This window comes from Monopterus albus, unplaced genomic scaffold (assembly GCF_001952655.1).
Source record: "Monopterus albus unplaced genomic scaffold, M_albus_1.0 scaffold62.1, whole genome shotgun sequence".
Classification (NCBI taxonomy): domain Eukaryota; kingdom Metazoa; phylum Chordata; class Actinopteri; order Synbranchiformes; family Synbranchidae; genus Monopterus; species Monopterus albus.
Window position 1 is genome coordinate 111,461 of NW_018127942.1, and position 17,696 is coordinate 129,156.

At 39.4% G+C, this 17,696-nt stretch overlaps 1 protein-coding gene across 1 annotated transcript in view; it reads left to right on the forward strand.

The window, feature by feature from the left end:
• stum (stum, mechanosensory transduction mediator homolog) overlaps positions 1–17,194 on the forward strand; it is a 21,099-nt gene extending 3,905 nt beyond the window's left edge. The window contains exons 2-4 of the mRNA XM_020603749.1: positions 10,094–10,276; positions 12,084–12,092; positions 12,552–17,194. Coding sequence (XP_020459405.1) covers positions 10,094–10,276; positions 12,084–12,092; positions 12,552–12,586 — 227 coding nt within the window. The 3' untranslated portion in view covers positions 12,587–17,194. The remainder of the gene's footprint in view (positions 1–10,093; positions 10,277–12,083; positions 12,093–12,551) is intronic.
• The last annotated feature ends 502 nt before the right edge of the window (positions 17,195–17,696 follow it).

Consider the following 17,696-nt stretch of genomic DNA (forward strand, 5'->3'; position numbering starts at 1 on the left):
AGATATCAAACTAACATTTTTCTTTTATTAGTCACTCTTTTTCGCCCACTTTCAAGACAGCCATTAGTTGGTTTGCTGCAACCTTTTTACCACTCTACAAATGTTAAATTATTGACTGCTTCCGAATGCCATGCGTTTAAACTAGGTCAACAAACAACTTGACCCAAAAAGTCCATTTCTCTCCTTTACAACCAAAAAAATTTCCCAGACACGTTGCCTTAAAAATCGTCCCCAACATCTAGGTGTGCACACAGTAATAGTGAGTGTGTGCTTTGCCTGAATGCCTTGACATTTCATTGAATAGCTGCGGCTAGTTTCCATGACAACACTGACTGAAATGAACACAATGCATGCTTGTCTGTCTGTCTGTGTGTGTGTGTGTGTCAATGCCGCTGCCGCTTGGGTCTAACTGACTGAGACTGAAAACAGCATCTTGTTCTATTCAACCTCCAGCCAGGATCAAATTTAGAAATGTGTAATTGAATTTGGACGAGAGTCAGAGCAGAACACTATCTCCTGCGGACATGTAGACACACACAGGTGTATAAATAAATACACACACAAACATGCACAAAGAATGCACACGTGTTGGTAAATATTGTACAGGACACTTTCATAATACAACAGAGCTACAATGTCATTTCAGGACAATTTGTGCAGTAGCACCTGGCTCCTTGGTAGCCCAAAGGTTTTGTGTCTGTACCATCACAGTGACAAGGAGCCTATGTGCGCAGTAACATTTAGTGGATGGCTGAAATCTCACCTGAGCTGGACAGACCAGGCTTTCAAAACTCAAGTTACATTTTCTGAAGACAACACTGATATGATGATAGTGTGATTGTAATACAACTCTTTCATGTTTCAGATTGTGGGATATTTGTTCCTTTATCATATGTCTTTGTAGCTGCACTATATGTCAACAAGCTCCTTATAATAATGACAAAGTACACAACTCGACGCCACAATAGTCAGGACAATGGTGGTTTAATATAAAAAATAAAAATCATTCTTCTCATCCAAGTCTTGGCAAAAAAGGAAAGAAGGTTTGTAAATAGCATGAAAAGGCCTCTTGTTCACAATCCAAAACTAAATCCAGAAAGAATAAAAGGTGCTCTTAAGTTTAACTGAAACAAAAATATAAAAAATACTTGAGGCACTCTTAGGTGGAGCAAGAAACATGTTTAAAAGCCTTTATTTAATCTGCATTTTTACAGAGTTGCTTGATTATATAAAAACTTTTAAACGTGTTCCTTGCTCCACCTAAGAGTGCCTCAAGTATTTTTTCCATTTTTCAAATTTTTAAGATTTGTAAACAGTCAAACTCTTCCTTTAAAATAAATAATAAATAAAGCATGTTCTGTTTTCCAATCCATACACAAACAGAAATGTAAAAATGACAGGATGTGGTAGTGGGAGTCATGTTTTCTAACTATTCCTTTGGCAAACAGCAGCTGGGAGTAGAGCTGCAGCATGGGTGCACACATAGGGAAGGGATAGTTGCAGATAACAAAACCAGGTTAGTTGCCCCCCCCCGTTGCTAAACTAAATTAACTCCTGGCTCTAGCTCCAGATTTATTCAACAGTCGTGTGTAAAGGTCAATCAGAATATTCCTCAAATATTTGTCCAAGCTTAGGAAGCTGAAAGTAGCTGATTTTGCTTAAGAAAAAAAATTGATACTCACTGTTAAAGGTGAGATTTTTTTTTAACAAGTCTCAAAAAAAGCATGCATTTCCACACCCAGAGCTCTACACCAGGATGCACAATTCACCCTGACAACCTGCCTCTCTTGGATCTGCTTCTTTTAATTTTACATTAGTCCTGTGTCATGTGATGTTGTCAGAACTTTAGACCGTCTTTTCTGTGCAAGACTGAGTAAACTGGTGAGCGCCACAAAGTCCAATAGACAGTGCGGTGAACTAAAGTGATCATATGATTTAGCCCTTAGTGTGAGTGTAGAAGAGGCAGAGATCACTTGTCTGTGCGGTGTGAGGGTCTATGTGGCAGACTGTATGTGATACTAGAGAAACTGCATCCGTTTACTGGGTCATCATGCCTCTGGATGCTGGTAAGTGTGTGTACATCTCTGTCTAGCTGTGCTTTGGGACTTCTATTTTTATGAGGACCAAAGGGGCTCACCATAAATATAAGACCAGGAAAACACTCCAGAGTGTGGACATTTTTGTTGGTTCTCATTTTGACCAAATTAATAATGGGTCAGCTGTAGTGAGATAAGAGTAAGATCTAGTTTTAGGATTACGATTAGGCTCATGGACATGTGGAAAATGTTACAGGGTTAGGGTTTCACTCCAACCTGAACCTTGGAAGCACCACCCACGTGTATTACATTCTGACTTTGATCAGCACTTAGATTAGATGCAGGTCAAAGCCAATAAAAGGCTTTAATCATAGAGGTAGGCTGTTTTTTTGACTTGTACATGAATGAGACCTTTTCTGATAAATTGACTAAGTACCAACAGGGCTGGATTTAGAAAATTCTGAATGGGGTGGCTGGGGCACACGCTCAGAGAGAGATGGCACATTTACAAAACATGTCTTAATCAACCTCACATTATTAAGAATCAAACTGTTTATTTTGTGTAAAAATGAGATAGACATAGTGCTTTGTTTAGCTAACTTTGGATGTGTTCTTTATTTACTCCCAGGTGGGGGACATCGCTGCTGAACAGTGGTCACCCCTCACCCCAATTAGGCAAATCATGCTACGTAGCCTACTCCACAACAACACAATCTGAGAAATGAATGCAAATTTCATGCTGCATGCATGATATAAAATGAACCTAATTTGACCAATAATCAGTTATAAAGCACCAGAAAAAGCCTAAATTGTATTTAAGGCAACAGTCTGTCATTGTTTTCCATTCGTTAATACTGACAAGCATCACATTTTGACTCAGCCAGGGGGTGGCCAATCAAATTCTGGGGGTGGCCAGTGCCACCCCTGCCCACCCTGTGGCTCCATCCATGAGCACCAGTCCCGGGTTGTAGAGTATTAATGTTGATTAGTGATAGCTGTGAGTATGGTTTGAGCAATATCTGACAGCCTTGTGCGTGAGCATTCTAAAGGTATATACTTACAGTGTAGTTAAAATTAGCAGATCGGTTTAATGTCGCTAATATCTCTACATATATAAAATACAGAAGATGTGGAGCAAGCATCAGGAACAGCATTGTGTAGCGAGTGGATTTTAGTGTCATGGTCACAGTGGGTATTATAACACTTGCCCACCTTTTCCCCATACACAGTTGTTACAAAAAATGGCTACAGCATTATGAATAAATTTTTCTATGCCCCACAAATATCACAACTGAACCCCAATAAAATGTGAAACATCTCAGAGACATGGAGAGTCAGTTGGCTCAACGCTCTGGTTTTTTCCCATCCTTTTCTTTCTGTCTTTCACACTCTTACCCTCCATCATTAGCCTCCCACACTGCCAGTGGGTGCTTTGTGGAGTTCTCTGTAATTATAGTCATTAGCCTTCGTAATATCTAAGTGCACACACACACACACAATCTCCCACATGCAACGTACAGATGATCCAAGATTTTTTCTTACATGAATAAATGTTATAGTAGATTTATACTGGAGAGGATTAAAGAGTCATTAAATCATCATCATTGCAGTGTAATCGCCTCCTCCTGTTCCTTTTTTTTATCCAACCGCACACATTCATTCACAGGTTGATGGCTGTCTTTCCGGTTCTGATCAAGAGATCAGCGACACTGACAAGATGTAATTATTTTACTGCTTTCATACTGTTTGTGGTGTAAAATGAATCATGTATAAACATTATTTTTGACATTTGTGTCCAACTGACATGCTTGAAGCTTGTCTCATGAACTTCTGCTCATGGTATAAAAATACACTGATAAGATAAGAAAGCAGTGAAATCCGCTGATCTCTGGTTGCCAATGGGAACATTTCATCTGATCATCATTTCTCAAGACAAACATTGACAATAAAACAGCTACTGTGGACGACTGTTCCCTGGTCACTAAGATGATGATGGAGCAAGAGCTAAAATGATTAGCTGATTGCTAACAGCAAATTAATCAATTTTATGTTAGCAATGGATCAAATGACTGCATGCAATGAGAAAGGAGTCACTTGTAGCGATGAAACCACAAAGAATTTTCACCCAGCCCTGCAGCTGGCTGTCCTCTCTTGTGGCACCGTTTTTGGCCACAGCAGACAGCTATTTTAAGCTAAAAATTAAAAATACATTTAAAGCCCCACTGTCGCTATCTGCCCAGCACCATATAAGCTACTGTAAAAGGTGAATACTGTATGTCAGTGTTTATGACATGTTTCAGCTGCCTCGTCGTAACCAAGCAATCATTATACAGGTTAAAGGCAGTTTTTAAAAGCAAAAATATAAAATATTTATTGTAGAGATGCACCGATCAATTGGCGGAGATCAGAAATGGCCGATTTTCAGTATGATCAGCCTTGACCGGTGACCAGCCAAGCACTGAGATTTAGAGGCACAACAGTTAACATCACACGCACAGTGGCACAGACTGAAAACATAGCATGTGCAAGGCGTAGAATCTCATGCAGGTCCAAGACCGAGATTGTGACAGAAACCTACTGTACCGTTCGATGAAACCAACACATGGCTGATACCTAATAGATACTAAAGAAGTCGGAGGTCATATAGAAAAACCCAAAGTAGCCACCAGACTGTAATACAGCTCATTTCACAAACCAAAACCTCAGATGGAAGTGATGTGTAATCATTCGGCCACCAGTTTGCTGTCAATCATGGCTCATGTCTGGAGGTGGGCAGCTCCACTAGTAGCCAGAGCATCTGCTGGTGGGTGTGACCGCAGTGACCTGAAAATTTCTCTGTCTAATCAGATCATATCTGCTCTGAGTGGAAGCTCATTTTAGCCCACAGTTTCTCTCTCAGTGAGAAGCTTTGAAATGAGCACTGGCTAAATGCTTGAAAGTAAAAGTAAATATCTAATTCACCTCTGCTATTCCATTTATGATATCAGGCCTTTTTTTTTTTACTTTTCCAGGCCTATTTACTATTCTGGGATTGTGCTTGTTCCAGACTTTTTGGACACCATTCCAGAGAAGGTCGGAGCAGGCCATGTGAAAATAAATATTATGGCATCCATTCAGATTTGTCAGCAATTACATGACAAAACAAGTAAATCTGGTATGTTTAAGTTTTTCTTTGCTAGTTTAGAGTTAATCTTAAAGTAGACAAAGACAAAAACAGAGGAACAGACAGAGAGAAAACTTGATGAAATACTAACTTCTGCATGAGTCGACTTTGGCTTTTCCTCACTCTCGAGAAGCAAGATGCAGCTGGCAGCTCAGTCATTCTCGTACGCCCCCCCCACCCCCACCTGCTGGGCTTGCTTTTGTTATTTGAATTCATGCAAAGTGACAAGAAAACTAGCAGACAGAGAAGGGCTGAGGCCGTGATGCCCACAAGGCATTGCTTACATCACATCCAGTATTCAGTTTAGAATTTGCAAAAGTGTACAAAAAGCCTGCAGAGAGAAAGTGTGAACATCAGATGGTTCACTGAATAATTTATGATTTTGTGCAAAAGAAAATATTTTGTTGACTTAATGACACAATCAGTAAGAAAACATCACACATTCAAACAGTTTTGATCAAGACATTTTAAACTCAGTGAGAGTTTTTGAATATGTACTAAATGGAAGAGTGGGAGTACGCTGAACCAAAAGACAGACTGATGTCTTATGTCATCCAACTACTGTAGGCTGACCAGTTTAGTGGCATGTTTATCAGCAATAACTGCTGACATGCAGATTCCAAATGAGGCTGTTTATACAGTCTGGATTTTGTGTAAACTGGTGTCCCATAAACATTCAGAATAAAAAAACATACACAATTATGCAAGCCCCAGGGTCAGCTAATACCCAATTTGACTGAAAATCACAAATAATGTTAAAATATTTAATTATGCAAATTATAAAAAGCTAATTTTCACATTACTGCTGGATCCCAGTGGACCCCGGTTACTGCAGTGGTTCCCAAATGGTGCGCCGCGGCATACTGGTGTGCTGTGAGGCAAGTCCAGGGGTGCCATGAGATTTTGTGATAACCATATATTAGAAATACAGTATACCACAATACAAAAAGTTATTAATACATTTTTTTATTTGTACGCACTCATTTCCCAAGTCAGAGGCAAATCCTGTAGCTTAAACTTCCTAAAGAAAAAGAACTGTCAGTAGCCAGTATCATGAAAGCGACCTGTCTTATGGCTTCAGCTGGATGTGGATGTCAATAGCCCTCAGACAGAGTGTGTCATCTGTCAGGAGAAGTTAGCTAATGTGGTACCAAGCAAGCTAAACATCCCTTCTACATTGAGAGAAACATGGCCTAAGACCACAAGATCTGCACCAGAGGCAGCAAGACTGCTTTCATGGGATTGTGTGAAATTGGCGATGGAGACGGAGCTTATTGTAAACCTGAAAAGATAGCGGAGATACTCATCCTCCCCACTTGCAAAAAAAAAATGCAGGTGCTGTGTTACGTCCAGATTCACTCTCCTCAATTCCAAGAAGGATTTAAAACTCTGCGAGCACTGACAGTCTCATTAGCTTGTAAGTAGAAAACTTCAAATTTAAGCTACATTTAAAACATTTTCTTTTCAACTCAGTGCCAACCAGTTTTTATTCTCAATGCATCTCTTTTGCTTACAATGTCAGACTAGTTTTCTTTTTCCAGCTAAGTGCATAACATCCTCCTCTGTTGATAGGTACGTAGGGCCTACTGTTTATATGCAAATAGTGCATTTCTTTTCTTAGTTTGGTCTGTAAGAGTGATTACGTCTTTATGCCTCCCTCTCCTGCCAGATCTACCCCTCCTCTCTCACTCACTCATTTTGTTTGTCATAAGAAAATAAAAATGAATGTTTATAGACTGATAGCACATGGTAGAAAGGTTATTTTTCATAGATAGGAATATGGGTTTGAGATTTTGGTAAGCCCTTTGGTGTGCCTTGGGCACAAAAAGTTTGAAAACCACCGGGTTAACATCTAGTCTTGGTCTGAAAGATTCTGCAGCCAGCTGAAAATGTAGTGGAGAGTTTCTGGCACATGCACCGTGCAGAGAAAAAGAAAAAAAAATCAGTTCCAGATGAAGACCCACTGTTATATTTGTGAAAATGTGCAATTTGAATTTGTTTGTATGATGTCCAAAATTTTATGCAGTGTTTCTGGAGGTTTTATATGTTTGTCTATCTCACTGAAAGACTGGACCCAAATACCAGTATTTATTGGAAGGCAAATTATTCTCTGAAGCTGGCTCTAGTGCTGTCTCTGGATTTAACATAAATATTTTCTTTAGGGGCAACTATATATTGATGAGTTGGAAGATATGGAAACATACTGGATGGTTTGGCATTCTCTTGGTGTTGTGTTTTTGCTTTAGCCTTCTTCTTATTCTTAAGAAATCTACTGTATTTTAACATTGTTTTGGGGACATTTTGACTGTATTTTTACAGAACGTAACAGCATAACAGTTTGATATACAGCAAAAACTGGAGTGTTGAAATTTCAGGGTTAAACATTCATTCATTTTCTACCGCTTAGTCCCTGAACAGGGTCACAGGGCGGGGGCCGGAGCCAATCCCGGCCGGCAATCGGTCGAAGGCGGGGTACACCCACGACAGGTCGCCAATCCATCACAGGGCATGGTTAAACATTTCAGAGTTTATTTCAACTCCCAGAGAGTATTTTAACACAGCCAGTAAAACATTGTTCAGTGTTGGAGTTAACTGAGAGTTGACCAAGTTAGTGTTAGCTTAACTCCTTGGAGATGTAATTACACTCCACCACATGCAATTTAAGCTATAGGTGAATTGATATCAAACCTAGAGAAATTTATAACTGATGCTGCAACTTCAACAACAAATTCAGCACATGCTCTACAAAGCCTCTCTTGCCAAGAATATAACTGTGTTAATCTCAATGGACCATGTTGCTGATATCAATAACACTAGTGTAGTGTAGACTGTCACCACCTAGAACTACTCCATAGCCAGTGGAGGGTTGACCATTTTCTCCCTTAGTGTCTGAGTGAATTTTGACTTAGTGTTGTTGTTATCCATTTTGGTGTAAAGGTTTTACACTTTGACTGGAACAGTGTTAATAATGGGAACACTTTCAAAAGTGTAGTTTTAACACTATATAGTGTGAAACAATATAGACACTTTGAACGTGTTGAAATTAACTCTATAGGTGTTAATTAATAATGCTTATTTTGCTGTGTATACTGTAACTATATAAATAACCACATACACACAATGAACACATAGCCTACAGTACTAACAACATACCCAATAACACGAAAGTCTAGTAAACAATAAACAATGCTATAAAATATAAACAGCTCTGGCTTACCATTGATACAAGAGGCGGCAGGCTTGGCGTCCAACATAAATTATTTCAGTCCAATGAATCGGTCAGTTGTCTTTTGAAGGAAAGCAGGGACAAAGAGTTTAGTGTTGGGGACAATGAAGAGAGCCTCACATAGTTCAACTTAGGAAATATATCACTATCTTCATGACTTCTCTCTCAGTCAGGTGCTGCAGTAGCATGCTAGAACCCAACTAGCCACCATGCTAACACTGCTGCTGCTTGATGCAGTCGGCCCATCATAGGGGGGAACCTGGCGCAGGTGTTTCATCCTGGTCCTTATGACGTCATTTTATAACAAATTTAAACAAAGTGCTTTGTTTAGCCGTAGTTAAAAGCAGCTTAATGATACAGCATAATCATTTTCTGCAGTGTAAAATAGCAGTTGGCAGGTACTCAGTTAGCAACCTTACAGTTTAGGCTAAAGCTAAGTGAAGGGGGGGGGGAATAAATGCTTTGTTTTTATTGGTGAATTATTGGCTGTGTTCCATTGGATGAACCCCCACCCCCCGAATCTTGTGATGGGGAGGGTCTAGGCCACCTGTCCAGGTCCACTTAGGCCAGGCACCTTGCTTTTCTACAGTAGCCTACATAGGAGAGATGGGAATGAGAACTTGAGGAGCAGCCTACTGATATCCGAATAAAAATACTCCTACAAGCTGTGTCAAACAATATATATCAAGAAAAATAATAAATGGCTTTTGATTTGGAAACGTTATAGTGTGAGGATTCTGGCCGCAGTGTATCCTATAGTTGTCCCTCAGCTAACGTAACCCTCAGATAGGGTGAAACAAATACTGCTACTTGTCTTTGTTAGAATGAGGTAGATCCAAGATACAGACACAGACTGTAAGATTCATGTCTCACATATTCTCTGTGAAGGAGCATTCTCATGAAAACATCCTGTAATGAAATAATCTGAGCAGCTGCACTGAGACACTTGTACTTCATTTGTAATACATGCACATACACAAATATTTTGTACAATGAAAGAGGCCTGAGAAGGTCAAGGTCTGCAGATAACAGGATACAGAGCGATAGTGAATTCTATTCAGGCACATAGAGATTGTCCACAGAGGCTATCCTGTTTCAGCTCAGTAACAGTGGATGTGAGCATCGCTGTGGGTGCAGCTTTCGGTGCTCGTGTTTGGTTAAGTGCTATCAAAAATGCTTTTTTTTGTCATTTATTAACATTTGTATAAAAATAAAACCAATGTCGTCTGAAGATATTTATAGATATGGTCAATAAGGGCAACTGAAGTAGTAACATGAGACAGCAGGGTCCGTGACTTCCATCCACAGTGTACAGATATCTGTGGCTTCTGAAGGCTGCTGACTTCACTGATACCCTAATCTTTTTAGTGAAATGATGTATAGCTCGAAGCACTGCTGTGAGCCAAGCAGTGTCATCTCTTCAGTAGAGCCAAGCACGTGTCTCCTCTGGTTTTTTTTGCAGTGGAAAATCTGGAGTCTGTTGTCTGGTGTATTTCACTGGAAATTAAACAGAGTATGAAACTGCATGGAAAAGTGTTTCATCAAGATGGCCTAAACACATCATGGAGCCACAAGCACTGGTTTAATATAAAAGTCAGGACTGATTAAAAACATTTTGTCACTGTCTAGCTTTTGGTAACAGGATGTTTTGTTGGCTCTGTCCCACAGGTACGTTCATCTCAGCGTTCACAGTGCTGTGTGGAGCTCGCAATGAGCTGATCACAGAGCGAGGAGTGTGCTGTGTGTTCTGGCTCAACGTGGCAGCAGCCCTGATCCAGATACTGACCGCTGTTATCATGGTTGGATGGATCATGAGCATCTTCTGGGGAATGGACATGGTCATCCTGGCAAGTCAGTAACTTTATCTTAGTGGGTGGCAGCCTTCTTTTCTGATCTCTTCACCTGTCTTTATTATTTCAGTCCAGTTTCCTTTTGATTATGTTTTTTACATGTGGAATGCACCTAGTAGTTGAGTCCAAAGAATTAAAACATTTTCTACAGCATGAAAATCAAGTTATTAAAAAATTTGTTTGGTGTGAGTCAAGTCCAAATCACCAAAGAACAGTTCTAAGTTATTATGGCCTATTACACATGCAAAAAGTCAGACTCCTTGTCTCCAACTTCCAAGTCCGAATGCAGTCAAAGCTCAAATCTGAGTCCAAGTCCAAGTCTGAAGTCCTGGACTCGAGTACTACACCCCTGCAATGATCATTCATACTGTAATTTTCCTTTGACTCAGTCTCACAAGTACTCCTTTTTGAGTAACCTTCACAGTGCCCAGGCGGTTTAGGAAATTATTTAGCCCTTTTTTTAAATGAAACATTATGTTTATGACCCATTTTTAAAGATTTAAGGAGCTGGGGACCACTGGCAAATACTGAAAGACTAATTTGTTTTGGTCTTTTCACTGGATTTGTTGACAGTAAGAAAGATGTAGAATAAAGAAAGCCATGTTATTTAAATGATTTAAACACATTAATTGAACGGGTTGTATAGTTTTTATGCATCTGATATAAGAAAAAGAAGCAGGGGTAGCTGTAGAGAAGAGAGATGGAGGGATTGGGCAAATTTAACAGAAAGTAGTCTTCTCCTCAGGCACTGATGCAAGAACAAGCTCTGATACACACACACACACACACACACACACACACACAATTCTCTCCTTGCACCAAGGCTGTGTGCATGTATGAGTGCGCGGATGTGAGGCAATTGCTGCCTGTGTGTGCATCCAAATGTGTGTTAGTATGTACGCCTGCAAGAATCTGTGTGTTTGTGTCTATGTGAGGTCCAGTAACTGTGTGCATGTGTGTGGGAGTGATCAGCCCCCTGGAGTGTTTTTGTTCACTGCTCCCCACTGCTTTTCAGGCCTCTGGGCACGTCTTATTCATCTGTTGCTGCTAAAACCTATACTTCTGTTAGCTCTCACAGCTAGCAGCTTTGTGAATAGTCCTGTTGGATATGAAAGCCATTGTCCTGGTAACACCGAAGACCACATTCTCATGCTGAAACCATGCATGTTGTTTGCTTTAAGATCAGTTATTATTCACCATATTACGTCTTTGTAGCTTTGGGAGTTATGCTCCTACTCAGCTGTTCTCCTTCTTTTCCTCCAAGCAATGAATCATTCACTAATATGACATATTTATCAGTTTTCTCCTTCCCTTCTCTAATGAGCCTGTGTTGCATGTGATCATTGTATTCCTTCCTTTCCATGACTCCATCTTTACAAATACCCCTCCTTCTCTGCTCTTTCTCCATCTATCTAATGATCGTGATATTATCTTCCTCCCACTGATCGCCCTGCTTGTGCCTCCTTCTTTATCTAATGATTGTTCATATTTGATCATGCCATATCCTTGCTCCCTCTCATTTTCTCTCTCACTTTATTCCTCCCACTCTCTGCCCCCCTGCCACCACCTTCCCATCCACCTCAGTTTCTTCTTCAGATGTTGTGTTTTACTCATATTGTCTCTCTCTGTTCCCGTCTCCATTTGTTTCTGCTTATCGATCCAGCAAACCAGGGTCGCGTATTTGTGTTCATTCGATCATGTAATGTATCTGAATCAAAGTGAGGTCAGATCATGTTGAAAGATGACTTGTTTTCATTACTAACTGTCTCTTTCTTGTCCCTTCTTTCCTCCCTCTTCATGAACCCCAGTCTCTGATGGTAGGTGTTTCTTTTTGCTTTCACAGAGTGATGTTGAAGTATAGAAATAGTCAGAATAGTACAGTAAATGTAAATTTCAACATAGATATTGTCAACCACAAATTATGACACACTGGGCTCCTGGGCTCACACATAAAAAAGATCCCACACCCTCCTACATACAGTAGGAGCATTACCCACAGATCAAGAGAGTTGTGTCTCTGTGTTTTGCACCTATATTTTGTGATCATTTTGCATCTTGTTTTAATAATTTTGCCTCTATATTTAGTTGTGACCTTTGTGAATCTTTTCAAAAGTTCAAAATAAATGTTTTGTAATTGCACGTAGCTCCTTAAAAACCTCTCTTGGGGGGGCCACAGATTCCAGTTAATAGAGATTACAGTGGCTATTTCTACAAGTAGTCAAACATCTTTTCCTTTTCACCTCCTTCTGTCTGTACCTCACCCTCCTCTTCATCAGGCTGTAGAGACCAGGGCATTGCCCAAGATGTCTGAGAGGTGTTGCTCTCACGTTAGCTGATGGATTACACGGACAGTTTGATCTCTTTAACATCCCTGAAGCCTGATGGTGACCTTCATGCTGAGCAGCTGCTGACAGCAGAGAGAGGCCAAGAAATGATTCATACACTCAATCAAGTGACTGCTCTTTGTGAAAAAAATCGTAGATTGCTGGCTGCCGATTGGTCAACACCAGGTCGCATTTACATTAACAACAAACAGGATGGGAAGAAGAGACTTAAACTGTAAATTCAGAGGAAATACAATGGATAAGATAAACTTTTTGTTTCTATTTTGTTGAGTAATTGTAACTGATTTTTGAATTTTGTTTTCACTATTTTTTATTTGATCTATGAAACTATAAATCTGTAGTAGGTTGACTCTATACATTATTTCCTACATGACATGATGGAGTAAATGAAGAACAAGGTATAATTTATAAGCATGATGAGCTGAGACCATTAAATCATTAATTTGTTTTGTATTTCTGTATTTTTGCTGCGTGATGTTTACCAGAACCAAGACAAAAAACAAAAAACAACCTGTGCCAAAATTCTGTACATAACAGTGTAACAGATGTATTTAACTCAGTGATGCATGAGATGTTATTGGGCTTAAAACAGATGAAATGCTCCTTGACTGGCGACAGCAGGGGGCAGTGCAAAAAGTTTTTCTTCTATTGTCCATCTTGTGTTGCATAGTTTTCAGCCGTTTTAACTGTTTTTCTCTGGAGCCAAAGTGTTGCGTATGTGTCACCTGCACCTCCAGGAGGCCCCGGTTACCATAGCAACTTGTTGCTCGCCCAATTCTTTTCTCCTCTCTCTCTCTTTACTGAAGTCCATCAGTCTGTTCACTTGTCTTTTCTCCCTTCTCGACTTTCAGCTTTTCTTTATGCTTTGATCTCATTTTTAAGCTTTCCTTTCTTTCTTTCCCACTCGCTTTCCTCCTTATATTTTGAGCGATACTTCAAGCTGAACTCATCCACGAACTTTCAAGCCTTTTGCACTCTGTGTGCTTGACTGCTTGAACTTATCTCACTTTGTTTGCTTCCTTCACAGTTAAACATACCCCTCATTAATGCATTCTGTCTTACGTTTTTCCACTGAAATCCAGCTCCCTTCATTTCTTCATCTCCCTTCATACACAGTATTTTGTGCTGAGTATTTATCATTTGACCAATCTTACTGTCCTTTAAGAGCCTACACTTAAATTGACGCTTCAATAGTAAATGTCAGGTAAAACGAAGCTTAAAGTTTTCTGTATGTTCCATGTCACTGCTTTTCTTTGCTTCCTTCAAATTTCAACATTTTTCTCCTCAAGGCTTTTTATCTTAAGATCTTCTATTGAAATGTGGCTCCTTTCATATCAGGCAATATGTTTCAGCACTCAATTCTTTTTTGGCAAAGATTGTTATGTTCCAGAGCCTTAAGCAATTAAGCTAATCTCTCAGATGTCAGTATAAATTATTCCTTTAGAACTTTGGCATTTTATTTCTACTTCTCACTTTGTATTAAACCTTCCACTGTTTAGTGATGCTTTTGAGCTCTCAGCTTCTTTAGATAATGAAGTTAAGCTCCCAACTTCAGCTTTTCTTTTCATCTTCAGGGATTATTCAGCATTGCAACATAGCCTTCAGCTGTTTCAGCAATACATTTCAGGAATCTTCAGCAGTGCTGTGGCAATTCTTTCAGCAGACAGCATTCACATGCATTTTCTAGTATCACTCTGCTCTCATAAAGGGACAAGTCAAGAAATTTCAAAATTAAATCAATAGTCTAAATACACAGAAATAGCAGCCAAAATTGTTTCAGTTGATCTGTCAGGGTTTAACACCAGATGTCTTTTTAAGAATTATGTAATACTCATGTTGTAGACTAGAAGTATCATAGCTTGTCTGCAGTCTATGAGGACTATCTGTAATATAAGCTGAATATATTCAGCCTCTTTGACTCATGAAAGCACAACTGGCCACACAACATTTACAGTATGCTCTTCACAAAATAAACAACCATAGTGCAAACCAAGCTAGTGCAATTAAAGTAAACAAATGAAACGTTTCTATAAAACTTCACATTGTTGATCTCAGCTCTTAGATCAGGTGAGAGCCAAGCTTTTCCCATCATTCCCTGAGGTCTTACAGTTGACAGAGAGAGGATGTAAGCATCAAGTTGGACAGACTCTAACAACCATGCATTGTGGCTCGTCTCTAATGAGCCTGATGTTTCCAGAGTAACCAGTTTCCATTGTCCCTGAACTGGCTGCCTGGTGTAGCTGCCACTCTGTGTAAAGCAGTTTATTTCAGTGTTAGATGTAAGTGGTTAATTAAGAGTTTTACTGTTGCTGTTTACTGTTTTATACCTGACTTTACCATTAGCCTCTATTGTGGCCTTTCCATCATGATACCGACACCTTACTGCTGCTCTGAAAAGGTACTTTTAGTGGTTCAGGGTTCTGACTTATAACCATGCTCAATTTGCTCAAATTTCTTAGGAAAACAGTGTTTATATATAAAAATGTTCTGTACCTGATGTTGTCATATTCAACACCAGTCACTAACTGAGACATTCACTGCATATAGAATCATAAATTACTCAAGCAGTGACCGTGGAACAAACATGTCTTCCTTTGAAACTTGGAGCATGCGATCAAATTATAAATGACTCTGATACTTAGTATTCACTGTAGACAGTTTGAGTGAAAACCTGAATATGATGAAGGTATTTGCAACCTTGTAGATACAATAGCTTTCTTGCAGTGCTTTAACAGCAAACACGTCTTTAACATGCCTCACTGTATCTCACTGTCACATGATACGTGTTAACCCAAATCTACAGAGTTCTGTTGAAAATGATTCATCCTGCCTGATTATGGTCTGATGTCAATTTTCATATCTTTTGAATATGTAAATCAGTGTCAAAATGATATTACACATCAATAAAACATTACTGACAGAGCTGAACATATGACTGGCTTAAAGTAATGTCGCTGAGGCTTGTGAGAGAGGTCCTTTGTTTGAACAGCTGGTTTTGGCTCTTTTGCATTTTCAGATGAGCGCTGCTGTGAGTCAGCAACTCCCATATGGTTGTCAAAAGAAAAAGGTTGTCAAATTCACAATTTACGTCAAGTACAAAGCCAAAATGTGTACATTATGTATATATTCATGTGTGGGTGCTTGTGTATATGATTGATTGTGTGCAATATGGAGACAGGAAAATATATAATGATCTGTATGTCATAAATAAATGTGGACACTTACCCATCCATCCATTAGCTGTATTGCTTATCCTTCAGAGGGCTGGAGCTGAGTCCAGCTGACCAGACAATTTGTGTACTAAACTCAGAAAGTATGTGTACTATTTAACACAACTGACCTGGAACTGCTGATCCGGCCGGGGCATTCCCATGATACCACATTAGGCTTCTCGAGAACTGTATCACTGGCTTATTTCCCAGATAAATATCCAAGTGTATCAAAAGTCAAACAGTCTTCAGCAAAATGAATTAAACCAACGAGCATGAGCTATAACACCAGTGTTGAGCAGGGCACTGAGGCATTTGACAGAATGCTCCTCAGAAACAAAAATGCACATTATACCAGTCTTATGATGTGGAGCAGACTCTGCAAATGTCAGGCAGCATTTCTGCAGGAAGGTTTAGATACGTTTATGCATGGCAACATCTTAATGTCATTGGTGCCTCTACAGAAATGTGCTGTCATTTTTTTTTCTACTGATGTCTCATCCAAATGCCTTTTTGAGAGTTCTGCTGTATTTCGGAAGACAATATGAGTGTTTTTTTTACGTTTTAACTGTGTATATGTTGCAGTGTTTGTGTGTGAGAGAAAGATGAAGATCTCTGTAATGGTATTTTATGCCTTACAAATGACGGTGTTCTCCCACAAGTGTTTTATGTAGCAGTCATGCTTGAGTTAACTTATTTTGTTTGAGTTTGCATGCAGTTTGTTACTGTTTATTTTTTCAATTTTACTTGGACACTGTATTGTAATCAGACCTTCTGTTCTGTTCTCCCTTACAGTAAGTGTTCAGGGGAAATACTGATTCATTGTAATGTTTTTTTAATGATGATGGTGTTGTGCTAACATTTCAATTGTACAGTGAACATACTGCCATATACCGATTTTGCATGCATAACTTCAGTTTCAAATGATTGTATTACACATACACGCACATTTCAAATTGTAGCTTAATAATGTTACATTGCAATATATTGTTTTATTTTAAGCCATTTGAGGTGTCTGATACAAACTCTCGCAATTAAAACATACTGGTTCTATTTACTGAATACTTGTTATGAAATGGTGCACATTTGTCATATAATGTAAATCAGTATTAACTGTAATCAGTAGGTGCAAACTTTACATAAAGAATAGTGTATATTCTGGTGCTGATGTGTTTTCAAGGACTCCTCAGAATTCAGCGTTGCAGGAGGGGCCAGTGTTTCCTGTTTCCTCTGTTGCAGCAGACAATTCATCCTCTGAGACTAACAGACGAGCAGATTGTTTATGCTGAGATTCTGCAGGCTCATGACAAAATACTCAGCAATCATGAAGTAGCACTTAGCCTTGTAGGTACAATATGTGCAAATTTGCATGGAAATAAATTAGGTGTGAATTCACATGGCTCATGAATAAACATGCCTTTCTGTTTACAGCTACTGAGCTTGTTACAAACCATGACATGAAAACTGCCAGTGCTGTGGTATCTATGACACTGAACATTTTCGTGCTCTAAACATGTATCTGCCTGAACACTGCCGTAGCCATGCTACAGTAGCCCGGCTCTAGGTGCAGTAATGTCCAACGGTTGGTCCTCTGGCTACATCAACAGCTTACTCAACAGAAAGCAAACGTACTTCCATTCAAACCTGTAAAATGGCTGGTCATGAGGTAACGAGGAATTTATAAACTTTTAATAAAATTTGCTGAGACATGGCTTCTCATGAAACTGTGCCTTTAAAACAATTTTCCATGAACCGGCTCATCAGACAAAAGAAACACTGTAATGCTACGATATTTGCTCAACACCACTGGATCATTTCCAGTTTACACATATTGGCCTAAATGATTCCGGTACGAACACCACTGGAT